The 17,866-nt window shown below is 36.4% G+C and overlaps 2 protein-coding genes across 5 annotated transcripts; both read right to left on the bottom strand.

Annotated features, from left to right (window-relative positions):
• Window positions 1-5,731: 5,731 nt before the first annotated feature.
• Window positions 5,732-7,623, bottom strand: LOC147473023 (AT-hook motif nuclear-localized protein 27-like). 4 transcript variants are annotated; one of them, XM_086587939.1, is made up of 3 exons: window positions 7,545-7,623; window positions 7,279-7,361; window positions 5,732-7,107 (listed from the first exon to the last, which is right to left on the bottom strand). In XM_086587939.1, the coding sequence occupies exon 3, from the start codon at window positions 7,062-7,064 to the stop codon at window positions 6,099-6,101; it is 966 nt and encodes a 321-aa protein (XP_086444065.1). In that variant the 5' UTR covers window positions 7,065-7,107; window positions 7,279-7,361; window positions 7,545-7,623; the 3' UTR covers window positions 5,732-6,098. The 4 variants fall into 4 exon arrangements, with proteins under 4 accessions (XP_086444065.1, XP_086444069.1, XP_086444067.1 ...); XM_086587943.1 differs by having other exon boundaries at window positions 5,732-7,049; XM_086587941.1 differs by having other exon boundaries at window positions 5,732-7,361.
• Window positions 7,624-12,546: 4,923 nt separating this feature from the next.
• Window positions 12,547-15,733, bottom strand: LOC147473022 (3-hydroxy-3-methylglutaryl-coenzyme A reductase 3). Its single transcript, XM_086587908.1, has 4 exons — window positions 14,503-15,733; window positions 14,162-14,343; window positions 13,713-14,059; window positions 12,547-13,345 (listed from the first exon to the last, which is right to left on the bottom strand). Exons 1-4 carry the CDS (start codon window positions 14,787-14,789, stop codon window positions 13,106-13,108), a joined length of 1,056 nt encoding a protein of 351 aa, XP_086444034.1. The 5' UTR covers window positions 14,790-15,733; the 3' UTR covers window positions 12,547-13,105.
• Between the last annotated feature and the right edge of the window lie 2,133 nt (window positions 15,734-17,866).

The raw sequence follows: 17,866 nt of genomic DNA, 5'->3' as shown, positions 1-17,866 counted from the left end.
CTTGGTATTCCAGTGGGGAAAAAGGACCACTTTCTAATAAAAGTCCTATTAAAAATTTGTCTGTAGGTAACCTCTAATTCTAGAATAAAATGATACTGGATTTTGTTGGAGGGTACATGAGTCACATAATTCCAGAAGGAGACAAGAATTTTTAATAGCCTCCAACTCTATATTTTTAACTTATTTATTTCAATAACATCATATGTGATCATAACTTTCTTATTAATAAAACGCTAGTCATCGGGTTATGTCCACGTTGTAAAATTCCTTCAATTCCTAGCTATTTCTCATAAGGACGGTGCAAGGATTCTATTTTCCAACTTCTTTCCTTATTCTCAAATCTTGATTAACTCATTGCTGCCCTTATTTATACCCGATAAGAAACATCGGCATAGTTTTGCTCAAGCTGATGGATAGTCATTTGAGCTACCAGAGAGTAGTACATGCAGGGAGGGCGCAACAGAGAGGGAGAGGTTTTAAGCTCAACCATAGAAGGTTTTCAGTTTATAGATTGAAGGCAAGGTTCTTATACTTGATCAAGAGTTTGAGTAAATGGAACTGGAAGTCTTCATGTGGGCAAGCTATAGGTTCAATAAAAAATAGTATTATTACAAGAGGTAGAAGTAATTGCAAAAGAATCGACAGCCGAAGGGGTCTGGCCACTGACCACCAAAGATCAAATTTCGATAGTGGTACGGGTTACAGGTTAAGGCAATATGGTCGATCAAACTCGTTCTATTCTGAAGCCATTGCCGATTGTTTGGAATTCATTAAACGTACATCAGTATCTACTGATGATGATGAATCAGTTGCCAAGAGAGATGAAGAGTGATGAGGCTGACCAGATATAGAAGGCTAGACAAAAGCGGAGTTGTGTCTGTCACTTTCTATTTGTTACAAGCTAGGTACAAATACCTTGAAGTTTTTTGTTTTTACCAGGGATTGCGTTAATTTTTGTTCAATGATTTTATTTGATGCTTTCCTCAGTTTCTTTTTTCTTGTTCTCAAGTGATCGAGAAAACTTTGTACCATGTGTTGTGAATATTGAGAAATGTTGGTACTATAATTTGGTTTCATGTTTAAGAAATTAGGAACTTGTACTGTGATTTGCTCACGGATGGCACTCTGCAATTGTGCAACACATTGGGCCGTTCCAGGTTCTAGTGGTTCAAATATAGTGTGTAGTTGTCGTTCCAGGTTCTAGTGGTTCAAATATAGTGTGTAGTTGTGTACGCATTACGTGTGAATGCAGAAGATCAGAAATGTTATACGCACTTGATGTTACTAACCGTTGTGTTAATTGACTTTTTTCGGAGTAGAAATTGAAAGACAAAAAAAAAATGTAGAGTTTGGCCCTTAATTTCAAAGATATCTTTGGTTACGGCGTAATTTCAAAAAGAGAAAATGTAGAGTTCGGCGTAATTGGGGGTGTCATTTAGGGTCTCAAACTAGTTTTACCATATTGATCATGTATGCAAAATTTCAATTCATTTCGATATTTCTAACCTTATCAAATTTATTTATAAAACTAAAAAAATATAAACTATTTAAAAAATTGCAAACTTCAATACAATTTTTGACAAGGTTATACATATTGAAATGAGTTGATTTTTTTTGGAGATCATATCCCATTAAAAATTGTCATTTCATTGGGTTTCAACGAGGTGTCATTTAGGGGTTTAAACTAATAAACCAACCAATGGAAATGTGTATTTTTCTTTTCTTTTCTTCTGCCTTTAAATATTTGTGCAGGGGCGTGGTACACGGTTGATGTGATCATTGTGATGTTCTAAGGGCCTGCTTGATAACCCATTTTCCCACTGGCAAATTGATATTTTCCAACTTTAAACACATTTTTGTCGTTGCTTGTTGCGACATATGGGTCTGGCAAAAATAAAACCAGTTTCTTATAACAATAAACAATTTCTTATAAGCACGCTATGGTTATATAACTTCTAGTAATAATTTGTTACAAGATAGGTGTCATGCCCCAAATTTCTTAATGCCTGAATACCAAAGACACGTGGCATCTACAGTCATTACAAAACGAGGACGTGATACGGGCCAACCAAGCAAAACTCAAACTATACTAAGACATAAAAATCCTACAAAACTTTCGGTAGAGTCTCCTCTGTATTTTCGATATTTCATAAACTTAAATCCTGTCATAATTTGGAAATCATAACAATATATATATCTCATTGCTCAATTTAGCTACTTAACCGTCTCGACGAATGCCAGAATAGCTAAGTAACTCTTACACCTTGTTATGATATAATTGTCCCATTTTAGTAAGAGAACTTATCTAGAGCTCACATCGGAACTCTAGAGCACAAAACAATCTCCATGACATCCAAGCATCAAATTCCTCTAGCAGTAAAGCTAATCCGAAAACAATAATAAAATACCCAAGAAAAGTATGCTACAAACGCTATATAAAACACCTAAGAAAAAGTTTAAGAAACTCTTTGTTCATTTCTAGACATATTTTCCAAAACAATTCATGCATATAAAAGGATAACACGCGCGGTAAGTTTTCTATCCAACTTGTCAATACTATAATTTTTCCTACATTTATCCAAATGAGACATGACTTGATTATTTAGAAACTACGATATGTAAACTTGCTTTTCATGTAGAACTCGAAGTCCCAACCTCAGCCCATTTAGAAAAAAACTTAAGTCGAAAATGGTAAAAATCTTGATTTTCAACAAACTATATTTCTGACGGCTATCTTCGGGATAACACAACTCTTTCCACAGATATCCAAAAGCAATGAGGGTTTAAAGATAACACACAGACATTACTTTTTTATGTTTTATAAAAATTCTCAATCTCGTTCTAAATATACTAAAACTAGGCTCGAACATAGTGCACATAAATTAATTTCTGACGCACTGTTTTCTGCCAACCAAACTTTTAGAGACTGTATCTATCTCCACAGGACTTTGAATGTGTCGAGGCCAAAAGGGTTGGAAAGCAAACACATTGGTCTTGCTTTTTCATGTTTTAGCATGGGTTTGAATCTTAACCAAACTATGTGAAAACACTGCTCCAAAACTGACACAGATCCTGATTTTCATACTACGATTTCTGACAATGTATCTTATCACTGCTTAATAACCTTTCACATATACTTTCACATAGCGTAGGCCATATCAAACAGGAGGTAGTAGCTATCTTACCTCTAAATCAAAACAAAGGTATTTGAAATATCCATTAACTTCAATTCCTCAAGACATGAACAAATCAATGCCAAGCATTTAACAAGATGAAACCTTTTATGTTAAAATCCATACATGAGACCCCAAACAAGGACATCCAAATTTATAATACCAAACTGTTTTGAAGTCTTCTCACCTTAATCCACTATATATTTACAACAACAAAAAGACAAGAAATTAGGAAATGACAATGTCCAATTCAATCAAAAGCTTCAATTAAATGATCCACACACAAAAGTGACTGGTTTTTACATTATAAACCATCTCCCAATATAAACTATTGAACTTCCAACTTAATCACATGCAAATAAATTTACAGAGTTGCTAAAAAAAACGTACTGTGAACTTCCAAATAAATCACATGCAACTATTTCTTCAACTATTTCTTCAATCTTTTGGTATTATGAAGAATTGGTGTGTAAGAGCCAACGTACTGTGTGTGAATGTGTGATAAGCTGGGAATTGAAAAGTGCTGAATTTGGATGCCGTAAACAGGCCCATGAAGGGACTGTTAACTACGGGCTGGACGCCCCAGGCATCAACGACTGGTAAAAGCAGCAACTAGGCAACCACTTGAACCAAATGACGAGTGCATTTTGAGTTTGAGCTACCCAATAGTACTAAAAGTCCGGCTGCTGGCCTGGACATCAATGAACACAAAGCATTTTGAGTTTGAACTGCCCAATAATCCCGTTCATGATTTTGACAAATGAATATAGCTCATCACTAAGACACTAACTGTTTTACATCGTATCTATTCAACATGTAAGATTCATTAGTTGATTCACTACTAAAAAAGTCAGATGTGGCGTTGTTGAGGTTGATGGAACTTTGACCCACTGTTATAGCAGTTTTTTACCCTTGCGACAGTAGATGGCGCATGTAAACAGTTATATCATCATCCCTCTAAAACTTTTCTTAGCTTTTATGATCCATCTTACGGTCTTGAATTGTTATAAACTTGTATTGTTCGTTATATATCTGGCATTGGATTCTTAAATAAGGTACAGTTCTCTTCTGTTAAGTTAATGGTTCCGATCCATTTTGTCATAAATATTGATAGATATTGTTAGCCCAATAAAGTAAGTGACGAGGAACAAGGTGTAGGTGTAGAGGATTAAAGTCTAAAGATCGAAGAAAAAAATGAACAAGAAGAATTGTAGAATTTGACGAAGATAATAGGTTAATTTGATTGATTAATAATGAGATATTTCAAAGAACAAACATTGGCCTTGATATATAGATTAGCCGAACTTGATAAACAAGAAATCTAGATTTCTAAATATTATGAAACCTCACAAATTCACAATAGTAAATACTAAATAATTCAACTTCCTAATTACTAAATCTAATTTCTAAAATTACATCTAAAATTTCATCCTTGCTATCGTACAACAAAAATAAAACAAATCACTGCCTTCCAATTTTACACACAAAATATCATGTTCTAGCTTCTATGTGTTCTCGATCTCAAGCCAGATACATAGGCTTTCTGGATTTAATTCCTAAATCCAACGTAGTGTTCACAATATTCGGGAAGATTGTATGAAAAAGCATGGGACGACACCCATCTGTAGTTATGTAACAGGAAAGAAGAACTTCATCAGCAAGTTATGGCGTGCTTCTTTACGGAAGTACGGGCATATACATATAGTGAAGTTGGTAAAATAATCGAGTTTTTTTTTTTTTTTTTTATCTTTGAGGATTTTAGACATTAAGTGTATCCCACTTCAAAGAAACCCACAAAGAACAGAAACTTACAGTTCCAAAGAAGAAAACCCCAATCAATTTATATTTTCAAAGTTACATACCAATTCAAAATTTTCTCCATGTGGTGTAGTTTTTGGAAACTGGAACTCTTTTTTAGACCATCCAACTGGCTAGAAGTTCGCATGGACTCATGTAAAGAATTTTTTTCCCTCCTTTCAAGAAAAAGAAGTGAAACAGATGGGGAAATCTTTCAGGCTGGTTTTATTATCTCACAACAGTTATTCATCCATCTTCAAGTATGTAACTGCGGACAAAAGAACTTTCTTTCTCAACTGTTGTAACGTCTGGTCAGCTAATTGGAAGCTGACAGTATTGCAGAGACAATGAGAGAGAGAAATGTTGACTGGAACTCCTTGCTCTTTGCTTCCTCTCTATCAGGACTAGGGTTTCTGTGTGCAGGAAATACTTGAAAGTTGTTCACTGTAATATTTGTCCTCTTGGGTGCCCACACTCAAGACAAACAATGAAGTATGTGGTTGTCGTTCAATTCGGAGTGAATCTAAAATCAAGGTTTTTTCTGTTTTTTAATCAGTACTAGGTTCTTCAAAAATACTTAAACTAGTACTATACAAAATTTCAACTCCATAAATAAAGAGCTGAATTCAATACCAATAAAATACACATAAAACTATATACATATATACACCTATTAATTAATAGGGAAAAATAACTATGGATATATCCAATTTAATGATGATAATTTATACTTATTTATAATTTTTTGATTGACGATGCAATTTCAGAACCTGCAAAGCAGATACATACTTCAATTCATCAATGGGAACTGAAAATTACATAAGAACGAATTGGAAAAAAACAAGGCCCGAGATATGTGCATCCACACTTGTTTCACACTACATTTGGAAAAACCGATCGCAAAGGCGACAGAATCAAGAAATACAAGGGAGAAACGTTCTGCAAAATAAAACAATTTGTACATCAACTTCAATTACTTACCTAGTGAAGTCGCTTCTTCTTTGATCTTGTTGAAGAGCCAATTTTTCAGTATATGTTGAAGCTTTGACACAGTTACTTCTATCAAAATGGTGGCCTAGCAGCAACACCACATCTGTTGAACCTATCCAACAACTACTTCATCCTCTATCAAAATGGTGGCCTAGTAGCATTGCCACCCCAACCAAAAGCATCCCCAGGTAACTGATAATTCCCCATATTCATTCCAAGATTATAAAAAGATACACCACTACCACTTGCACCATTTCCACTGCCACCATCAGCGAGTTGCGCACCAACACCTCCGCCACTACCTGTAACCCCCGAGGACTGTGAGGCTGTAGGCTGGATGTGGACAGGAGACTCCTCATCATCTAATGGTAGCCTTTCAAACACTGCATTTGCAAATGAAGCGGCCATCAACACCACTGGACCTGATGCCATCAACGGTCCAACGACACTTCCACCAACAACCTGCCCTTGACCTCCTGATAAAAATATTGCAAGTCCTCCTGCGCCAGGTGGTGCTGGTGGTGGGAGCAGTGTACCCGACAGTGATAGTATCTCGAACCGCCCGTGAAGTGTGACCACACCTCCAGTTGGAGTGGCTGGCTGACGCAGTGTAACATTTACAACTGTGCCGCCACCACTGAGTACACAAACTCCCCGGCCTCTTCGCCTTGCGTAGTTTGACACACAGTCCATTATATCAGCACCTGAGGATACCTCCAGAACATGAGATCTCAGTGCATTTGGACTGTCCCGAGTAACAATTATTGGGGGTTTTGGTTTGTTCTTTGATCCAGGAGGTCTACCCCGAGGTCGTCGTGAGGCTGTGTTACCTCCACCGGAGCTTGTTGTGGCCGCATCAATGTTGGGTTTCTGATCTTTTTCTGGGGAGTCTTTGGATTCTGAAGTTTGGGTAATGTGATGGTGTGGTGCTGATGATCTTTGCAAGTCTAGTTCTGGCCTAAGTAGCTGGTGGACATAACGAGAATTCGGGCTGGGTTCCAAACCCGCCATCGCCACATCTATTCTTTCCCACCACTTACTTGCCAGCTTTAATCCTTTTCTTTTCTCCTGCGCTTTGATCAGCTCAACCTGAAGCACTAACATATACTTTGATTTTGAACCATCACTTTTGATTTTCTTCAGTTAACTGCGTTGAAACTTGATCTCTTACTTCAAAAATATAAAAAACTCAGAGTAATCGTTTCATATAAAAGTTAAAAATTTAGAACCAAATGCTTGAGCTCTTGAATTCCAATCTACTCTAGGTGTTCTTTCACTGACTTAATCACTCAAATAATTCAGAAAGTCCAAAACATACCCTAAAACTCAAAGTACATGCATGGATCAGCTCCAGTTCTCAGATCATGAACCCTCTCTTCTTGGCATATTCAGATCTTTTGACTGAAATAAAACAGACAAATATGTTATGAAGAAGAACTCAAAAAAGAGATACCCATTAAAATATCAGTAAGTCTAATCAGAGAGAACCCACAAAACATATAAACAAAGACACTCAATCTGTTGTGCCCTGAAAGAAAAGAAATAGTCTAGAGTGAGAGAGAGGGCAAAGATAAGGGCACTTACATGTGGGAAGAAATTTCAGAAAATGATAGTATATGTGGGTTTGTGAAGTTGTCATAGGTTTAAATATATAATCAAATTCTAGGTATTGACTGAAGTGACTGAAGTGTCTTTTGGAGTTATATAAAGTCTGAGTAATTTATAAAAAAATCAAAATTGAGAACGATTTTTAAATATGTTAGAAATTTTTAAATGAGACGAATTTTTGTGGAGATGCTATCAATGGTTAGTAAATAATATCCACAAATTATTAGTATTTTAACTCATCTTGTAGGGGGGTGTTGTATAAACTATATGGTATAAAAAATATGGTAAATGGAACCTGCTCGTGCGTGTGTGTATATATATATATATATAAATGGAACCTGCTTCGTGTGTGTGTGTGTGTATATATATATATATATATATATATATATATATATATATATATATATATATATATATATATAGTAACATAATAATAGAAGTTCGTAAATCAATAAGTTTATCAAATTGAGCTTTTTAAAAAAGGCATAGTTTGTCTATAATATAGTTTTTGCATGTGAACATGTATAATTTTTCGTGTAGCCTTTGAACAAAACAAAAACAAAATTTTACATGTAGGTTTTTACACAAATTTTCTGTGTAGTTTTCTGATTTTTCTCTACAAAATGCGTGGAAACACTACTTTTCAAAAACTAATTTTAAATAATGTATAGGCAAAATAGTGGGCAACTTTTAAAATTTGCAAAGTCTAATTTAACATATTCTACTTTTTTTTAAAAAAAAAAAAATTTGTTGGCAACCTTTTTTTTTTAAGGTATGCATGTTCTGTCTTTTTTTCTTTCTTTTTTTGCTTAAAGGTAATTGTATTGCCAAAATAATAGAGTTACAAGGAAAAATGAAATTTACATATAGATGCAAGGAGTGCAAAGAGCATACACCAGTCCAAAAACATCATGGAATAAATCTATAATAGGTTGCTCATAAGGTCAGGTGACTTTGAGGGAAAATAACAACTTGTCACCCGGCCTTATGAGCCAAAAGCAATTGTCCAATGCAAGAGTGACTATAGAGGTAGCTCTTCACTAGGTAACAATGAGAGTAACAATTGCTACCAAGATTGTTACTGAGTGTGAATTTTGGACGGAACATTTATTTTATTCTGTCTTTTCAAAAAAAAAAAAAAAAAAAATCCAGACGGGATGTTTCATTCTGTCCAACGACGCATTTTTTTTATATTTTTTTGTTTATTACATTTAGACAAAATGAAACATTCGGTCCAAAGTTTATAGTCACATTTACACGCAACCCATGGTAACTTTTTGCCAACAAAATAGCTATGAGGGAAACTAATATTATGTGGAGGTAACAAGTTGTTGCTTGCATGCATTGGGAATGCTCTTAACTCCATTGCTCTAAAAATTTCTCTGCCTTGCACAAGCATCGCCCCGAATGAAGTTTGCCTCTCTCCAATTGGAAGTGATCGCCCTGCATTTGGTTTTTAACTGTTCCGCAATGCTCTCACCTTCCAATGGACGTGATCCACTTGAAAAGCCTACACAGCAGCCACAGAGTCCAACTCTATCCATAACCTTGTCCATCCATCTCTGTACGCATATTCTGTCATACCGGCATGTGTTTTTTAATGAGATTGGTAACTCCTTGGGTATCATCACCCAAAATTTTTATCAACTAATTAAACTAGCTAGCGCTATTTATATATTTTATTTTAATTTGCGATATGTACAATATTAAATCAAATCGTGTGACGTAGCATAGTTTTGCTCAGTGATTTTGAGCCAACTTATTTCCAAAAAATAAAATAGTTAAACACAATATTTAATTTTTTTTTATTTTACATAGACTATTTGCATTTTGCACTTAGAAAATTGGTAGGGCATTTTCGACTTAACAAAATCGTGTCTTCACCAACAATATTTATTTGTTTTTGTGTTCGATTGGTAATCTTAGATTACAACTACTTCCGTTTCCAAAAAAAAAAAAAAAAAGACTTACTGTACGTCTGTAACTGTCCGGCTTGCTAAGTTGTCCTGGGAGGAGTGGCAGCAGGAAGAGTGCAGGGACTGATGTGTCATGTGTGTCATTGTTAAGGTTAAGTTTCTTCTTCTATCATGGAATAAAGGGCATGCACGTGTGATCACGAGCGGTCAGCCAGTCGGAGATATCGAGCTGTCAGACACGTGGAAGTTGTCGGGACTTTGGAATTTGGTCAACCTTATCTTTACTGGAAAAATGCACGTAGGCTAGCGAGAGTTCACTCTCTAAATTCAGAGTTCAGACAACGTTGAAGTACTCCCTTTCCCCACACGATTAAACACAAAGACACACAGACGAGACGACTATGCTGATATCCACCACCCCGACCAACTGTCTTACAGCCAAACCAGCATTCAATCATCCGTTCCCATGCAGGGGGGATGTGCTTGTTTCAGTGGAGTACTGCCCATGTTTTTACTTCAATTCATTCCATCCACTTCTTGCATACATCAATTGACCTAATTAGTAAGATATTTTCCTTGCCTGCATTTGGCCTGTATAACAAAAATATATATATGAATTAACACTTCCATCATGTTCCATGAGTGTGAGCACAAATCAAAATAAAATGACAGTACTTTTACCCTCGCAAATAGTACCCATGCATGTTTCTTTAAATATCTGGTTTCTTAATTTTCCGATATATTGATATATTTGTCCGTGCTTTGGTTTTGAACACTTCCAAAAGTATACAGTACAGTAACCTGCAGCTTGTGGCATGGAAGTTTAAAAAACATTAAAATTACAAAGGATAGATATGAAGAAATCACTAATACCAATAGCGAAAATCTAGTGTGCGCAGAGTGTATCCATACGCAGGTCTCTGGGCCACTCATATAAGCAGGGGGTTCGTGTGTATTGCAAGGCAGAAATACTATGAACGGCTAGATGTCCTACGCACACGTACATCGTGATGCACCCTAGACGTCCTCGTACCAATATACCATAACCCATTATTTTGTACAATTCAAAAGTTAAAGAATCCAAGGGACCACCTGTTAAAATAATTAAGTGCTGCACATTAGGCTTGATAAAGCCCCATAGGCATCCCAATTATCTTAATAAATATTGGTTTAAAGCATAAGCGCAAGTTGCAAACAACTTTTGAGTAAAGGGAAAAATATACAAGTGAACAGTTGAGGCGCACTGCTGCATCAACGATGAGGACCACCAGTCCATGTGGGCGACACTCCTCACCCACCCATTTTGTCGTCTACTTTGATTCTCTGCATTCGTTCAGTGGGGAAGAATCCCTAGCTATTATATTCCAAAACCCCCCTCAAATTTTGGTTGACTATAATCCTCACCTACATCGTTTTTTTAATGAGATTATTAGATTAACTTGTGGATCACAATCAGAGCAAATGATTGCAGAGTCTCTAACCCTATATATAATTATATACTCCTGCTCTACTCTTCGTTATTTATTCATTTTTAGTTTCGAAATAAACACATAAAAAGAAACAGAGAAAGCGACAAAGTTAAGTTATAATTATACTAATTTCACTTTCGAATTGAATTGAAGTTAATAGCCAATGTAGAAAAATGGTCTTAAACAATAAATTGAAGTTTTACAAAATTTCAATATAACTGATGTTTTGGATACTAATGTGATTACGGAAATTTCAAGAACCAGAAACTTTGGTCCCCAACTCCTTAATTCCTTATCATAGCCTCGCTCAATTGTACACATCATCGCCGCACATGCTTGCCACAATTACATGTAAACTCCATGATTAGTGCTTTTGAGGCTTTAGGGTTCAATCATTGAGACTTTCATCAGTCATCAGTATTCAGGAACACACTAAGTTAGGTTGTATTCAAATACAAATTGAGAAAGCAAAAGTGGTAAAGCAGGAAAGTAGACACTAATAAGCTCGTTTTCAATTAAGCTAGTGATCGACTGGACAACGTTCAAATTTATCAGATACCAAAAGGGGTACCCAAGAAGGCGAGGAATATCGGAAACCGCGAAACACCTCCTTGGTGTCGGCAGCCCACCTACGAACCTTCTCGAGGGACATCAACGTGGGAGTTTCAAGTGTGCAGAGTCATCGGCTAAAGATTCCACAGGTGGAAGAGATAGCCGGCAATCTCCCCCACCCAAACAAGTAATCCACCTGGTAAACACAGGGAGGTTTAGGGTTCAAGGAATGCGCACTTAATCCCGCCCCATACCCCTTCCAGAGTTACTAGAGATCCGCAAGCAAAAGCTTTAACAACGTACAAAAGGCCCTGTTCGTAGCCGATGTGGGACTAAGAAACAAAGACATTTTCAGATCTTTTGCAATTTGCAAGAGCCTTATTCTCAGTGAGTGACTGCTGTGAGGGGAGTGTTCTGTATTAGAGGCCGGCCTTCCTCTCCAACTGCACTTCTTTCCTGAACCAGTAGCTGCTGGGTATCTCACCCTTTCTCTAATCCCGTTTCCTTGTTTTATTGGTGATAGTGTGATATAGAAAACCAGTGTTTTTAGACTATATACATTGTCTCATGGCAGATTTCAACTTTGAGTAGGTTTTGTGGGAGTCTAAAGTGGAACACTGACCACATTTTATGGAATGCTCACATCATAGTATCGTATAGACCAGACCATTCTGCAGTTCTACTGATCAAAAGATGAAAAAACATAATCTTTAATCTTTTGCTTAGCAATCATGAAGTATGACTAAGGATGGTTTGAGTAAACAACACAGCAAGTAGATCGAACTATTGGTAATGCATTTCAAATGTGGCCCAACCCCGTCCTTAAACTTAAAAAGAATGGCAATTCACAGAGTTCATGAAGTAGCATCAGGTCTCAATACTTGGAGCCTTGCACCTGTGACGGTTCTAAAGATGTGCAATAACTTGAACACAAGTCCAACAGGTCACACTCATTGAGACCCAATGCAGTTTCATCAGGTCTACGGTCTACCTTGTGAACAACATGAAAGTTAACCACACAAACACCAATGCAGCCAGGTGTTAAAAATCACAACACAAGTTTCTCTTACAAACACCCTTCGAAAACCAACAAAATTTACAATCACAATTCTGACAGTATCTACTGATAAGTAATAAGTAACAGTAGAAGCAGAGGAAATGAACATGGCGGTTTACAGTTCCAATCAACAATACAAAAAAAGAGAGAGAGACCAGAACTAACTTGAGGAGCTAGTAAGTAATAATGCTCATAATTAGAATTCACATACTAACAAATCAATGGTACAAACAAGTGCAAGTACGTACTTCCCTTACTTTATTGTTTCGTTCGCCCCTTCCACTCTTAACTTAACGTGATTGCATGTTTCGTGCCCAAAAGAATCTTAAGAGAGAAAGAGACTGAGAGTGAGCAAACTCACATGCTAAGAATACAAACAGACAGGACCACCTTTTCTTTTTCGCTTGGTACGCACTTCCTTCAACCAAAGTTCTTGTCTCCCGTAATGTACTCTTTCTCCTTCAGCCTCGTCCCCTTTTTTTTTCTATTCAATAGGGAGAGGAGAAAGTGGGGAGGCCTGACAAGGTGGGATCATTTCTCCACTTAGATAGCTTTGGTTACATCTTTGCTCGATCTGTTGTATTTCATGTGGCTCTTAACAAGCTGTCCTGCTGCAAGAGCAGACATTAGGGAAAGCTCCCCAGCAAGAACAGCACCAGCCACTATAGTAGCCAAAAGCCTTGAATTAGATCCCGGGGACTCTTGGTTCGCACCCTTCACACCAAGTAGATTTAGACAAGCCGACTGAGATGCAAGTTGGGTTCCACCTCCCACTGTACCCACCTGCATCAGAAATCATAGATTTTTATTTTATTTTTTAACTATTCATTCAATTATTATCTAAACTAAAATCATCATTCCTGTAACATTTTTGATATTAGTCAGTAAGCATTCAATGTCACAATTCACAAGAGATGTTACTAACAGCCTAACATCGTTGACAGGCAACTGCTCTAACCTAAACAGACTATAACTACAGCAAACAGACATAGTGAGCACTATAAGCAATAAAAATTATAGTTAAATCAAAACACGAAATTATTGTTTATAAAAGTCGACACCAAGCACATAACCCAATCAGGTGTATTGTTTTCCTCTGATGGATAAGATTAAAATAAGGAATCATCAATAACGAGGGGTGACCATTTACCTCAATCGAAGGCATGGTCACAGAAACGTGAAGATCCTTTCCATCATTGACAGCTTCCATCATGGTGATGCAGTGGGAACTCTCTATGTTCTGTGCAGGATCCTGGCCAGTTGCTATGAATACGGCAGAAACAATATTACTGGCATGAGCATTAAAGCCCCCAAGTGCACCGGCAATAGCCGACCCAGTGAGGTTCTTAAGCATGTTAAGCTCTACTAAAGCTGGAATTGTTGTCTTCAGGACCTTCTTCACCACATCTTCTTTGATAATAGCTTCGCAAACAACAGACTTGCCTCGACCTTCAATCCAGTTCACAGCCGCTGGTTTCTTGTCTGAACAGAAATTCCCTGCCAATTTAAAACCAAATATCAAATCAAAAAATGCATCCACCAACATCTAATTTGTTTATCAAGAACAGCAACCAAATTAAAAAGTGTGGGGCATCTAACCGGAGATGCTGACGACTTCCATGTCAGGGAAATCATTCTGAAGATAGTCCAGTACATTTTGAACACCTTTAGAGACCATGTTCATTCCCATTGCATCTCCAGTGCTGCAGCTGAACCTCAGATAAAGGTTTTTACCAGCAATAGCACACTTAATACCCTGGAACCTCCCAAATCTGCTGGATCTGCAACCAGCAGAACACAGCCAACCCCCATAGTAAATACAAAGAAATTTAGCAAGAGATGGTTCATATCAAACTTCCAAAAAAGGTAAATGATATTCAAGTCAATTCCATGAGAAAATAGAAATCAATGGGAATGTGGAATAATGAAGCAAACCTAACCTGTTAAAAACAACAGACAAGGTGTCGAAATTGTCAGGATCTTCCATATAGAATTTGAGGTCAGCAGCTCTCTTTGCGGATCCAAACCTAACAACTGGAGCTCTAGTCATTGCATCTCTCAACAACACGCTCGTTGCTCCACCAGACACATGAATCGCTTTACACCCCCTGTTCGTGCTGGCCACCAAACAGCCTTCTGTGGTAGCCATTGGGACAGAATACTCTGTTCCATCGAGCAACAAAGGCCCAGCAATCCCTACTGGAATTTGAACATAACCAACAGGCATTTCACAGCACTGCCCCAAAATGGATTCGTAATCGAACCCATCTAATGGCAATCCAGTAAGAGATTTCCCAGTCACGACTCTCTGCAGAGCTTCTCGGCGAATGGATGCCGCTCGCTTGCAGTCCCCGAGCTTTGATTCAAGCGAGTAAGACGGGGTAGTGCCTGAAACCACTGAATCAATAATTCCCTCGTCATCGTCGTCCTCGTCGAATGTTTTTGGAGGAGGAATCAGAGATGGGCGAAGACGGGTGATGAATCTGTGTCTTCTTCTTCTTCTTCTTCTTCGATGGGGCGAAGAGGGATTAAGGACTGGACGAAATCAATGCCGAAGAAGCCGAGGAGATAGATGAAGGAAGCGATGAGAGAAAGAATGGCGGTGATTTCAGAGAAAGTGAGGACGTGGAGAGGAATTGAAGTACGGATCTTCTCACGCCAGCGGTGGAGGAGAAAGTAGGCCACCGAAAAGAAGACGACGAAGAATACAAAGTTGGTGAGGTACAGCGGGAGAGGTAGCGCGTCTGATGCTAATTGTTGTTGTGCTGCTGGAACTACTTTTCTCTCCTGCTGAACACCGCTGTTTGGACGTGGCGGTCTGCTACTTCGCCGTCGCACGTCCATTGGCGGAGGAGATATAGATGCGATGCGAGAGATAATTAATTCGTCGTTGTTTCTTAATTGTTATTGAAGAGAGAGAGATTGTGTTCGGAATGCCGACAAATTCCCTTTCAAATCAGTACCTGCCTATTTTACTATTTCTATGAAAATCCAAATATTCGCAAGGTGAGTTTTATCTTTCCAACTTCCTCAAATTAGAAGTTGGGGGAGATAATTAGGTTTTGAGTCTAGATGTTAGATTTTGCATAATTTGATAATGGAATTCAATATCTATACTATTTATAGTTTCAAAACTCTTAAATTAACAAAGAACGAACTACAAACTTGCTTAGAATCTGTTTGGAAAATTTTCCTTTTTGGAATTAGAATCATGACAATTGTGATTCATGTTTTTGTCGCTAACCCGTTTTAATTTCCTAATAAATAGTTTTAGTCAAGTCTTAAAAACATGTTTTAACTAGATTTTTGTATGCCCGGGATCTATTAAATATTTTGTGTGCTAAAAAGGCTTTACGAAATGTCTCACACAGATTATCGAATCAGAATATATTTTTATTGAAAATAAATCGAAATAGGTTAATGACCAATGATTATGGTATATAAGAACTTGGAAACTAAGGGATCAAATTGAGATAGCATCTTCACTTTGTGGTTTAGGATATTAATCCGTAATTTTCAAATAGAATTATCTTAAACTCGATCTAGCTTATATAATAGTTTTCTTAGATTTATGGTGATTTAGCGCAAAAATTTTTGAATCGAATATATTTTTATTGAAAATAAACGAAATATGTTAATGAAAGTGATTATGGTGCATAAGTACTTGGAAACTAAGAGATCAAATTGAGATAGCCTATTCACTTTGTGGTTTAGGATATTAATCCATAATTTTCAAATAGAATTATCTTAAACTCGATCTAACTTGTATAATAGTTTTCTTAGATTTATGGTGATTTAGCGGCAAATTTTTGAATAAGAATATATTTTTATTGAAAATAAATCGAAATATGTTAATGAGCAACAATTATGGTGCATAAGTACTTGGAAACTAAGGGATCAAATTGAGATACCCTCTTCACTTTGTGGTTTATAATATTAATCCATAATTTTCAAATTATCTTAAACTCGATCTAGCTTGTATAATAGTTTTATTAGATTTATAGTGATTTAGCGGTAAATCATCACCGTTCGGGCTTACTAATGTGTACAAATCATGAAACAGATTGATTGTTTCCATATCCTCAAAGAATACACTACTCTCACTTAAAAGATTATCACATGAAGCGTGTCCTACTGAGCGGGTGCCGTTATATTAAATTATTCTAAAAATATTAGTAACTATGCATAGCTATGAGATATGAAAATTATATTAATTACTCATTTAAATTTCTTGCACCACTCTCTATAAAAAGAAGCACTAAAACTTGATAAAACTCATCGACTTCTTTTTATTGTTAGGTTTAATAATAGAAGTTTGATTGAAGTTTTGTGAGAATACCTAATGTGGCGAAGATAATATTGAAGTTTTACTTGAATAGCAAGACATTCCCAATCACAATAAAAGAATTATAATAAACACTACTTAAAATGCAAAAACTATATTTGTTGAGACATTTATTCCCCTTACATATAATACAAATATGTTTTAGGGTTATTAGTTCAATGCATTTGCATCAAGTTTCGATTTTCCATTAATTATTATTTGAGGTTAGTTTAATGTAATACGTTGCATCTAGTTTCCAATTTCTCATTAATTATTCTTTGAGATTAGTTCAATGCGGTTGCATCAAGTTTCTAATTTCCCATTAATTATTATTTGAAGTTAATTCAAAGGTGCAATTGCATCCACTTTATGATTTCCGTTAGTTATTCATTAAGGTTAATTCAAGATCTGATTGCATCCAGTTTTGATGTTTAGTTAATTAGTCTTTGAGATTAGTTCATAGCATTTGCATTCATATTCCAATCACCAATTAATTACTTTTTGAGGTTAGTTCAATACATCCGTGATCCGGTTTCGATTTTCCATTAATTGTTGGTTAGTTCGATAGTTTACAATTTCTATACAATTTGTATACATGTAAGAGTCTGTTTTTATAAACTCACTTTCGTTTTTGGTTCCTAATTATTCGTAATTACTCATGTGAGAAGGCTAAAAAAGTGGACATTTATGCTTTGATCGAGGTCAATGCGATGTAGTTACATCCGACTTCCGATTTCTAGTTAACTATTTTTTAAGTTATTTCAATGCATTTGCATCCAATTTCGATTTCCCACTACTTAATCTCGATTTTAGTTTAAAATAAGTTGCATCGGTTTTGGTTTTCCATTAATTATTCTTTGAGGTTAGTTCAATGCAGGTTGCATCCAACTTCCGATTTTATGTTAATTGTTCTCTCGAGGTTAGTTCAATGCATTTGCATCAAGTTTTTGATTTAAATTAATTATTTTTTAGGTTAGTTC

The sequence above is a fragment of the Coptis chinensis genome, unplaced genomic scaffold (assembly GCF_015680905.1).
Source record: "Coptis chinensis isolate HL-2020 unplaced genomic scaffold, ASM1568090v1 utg579_pilon_pilon, whole genome shotgun sequence".
Classification (NCBI taxonomy): domain Eukaryota; kingdom Viridiplantae; phylum Streptophyta; class Magnoliopsida; order Ranunculales; family Ranunculaceae; genus Coptis; species Coptis chinensis.
This window is presented reverse-complemented; position numbering and strand designations above follow the sequence as displayed.

Bases quoted from the DNA above. Each gene is read 5' to 3' on its own strand.
- LOC147473023 (XM_086587941.1), bottom strand. From the start codon at position 7,064: ATGTTAGTGCTTCAGGTTGAGCTGATCAAAGCGCAGGAGAAAAGAAAA.
- LOC147473022 (XM_086587908.1), bottom strand. From the start codon at position 14,789: ATGCCTGTTGGTTATGTTCAAATTCCAGTAGGGATTGCTGGGCCTTTG. The intron at 14,060-14,161 runs GTTAGATGCCCC...TTAAATTGGCAG, and splicing joins GGAAGTCGTCAGCATCTCCG to GGAATTTCTGTTCAGACAAG. The intron at 13,346-13,712 runs GTAAATGGTCAC...TTTCTGATGCAG, and splicing joins TGACCATGCCTTCGATTGAG to GTGGGTACAGTGGGAGGTGG.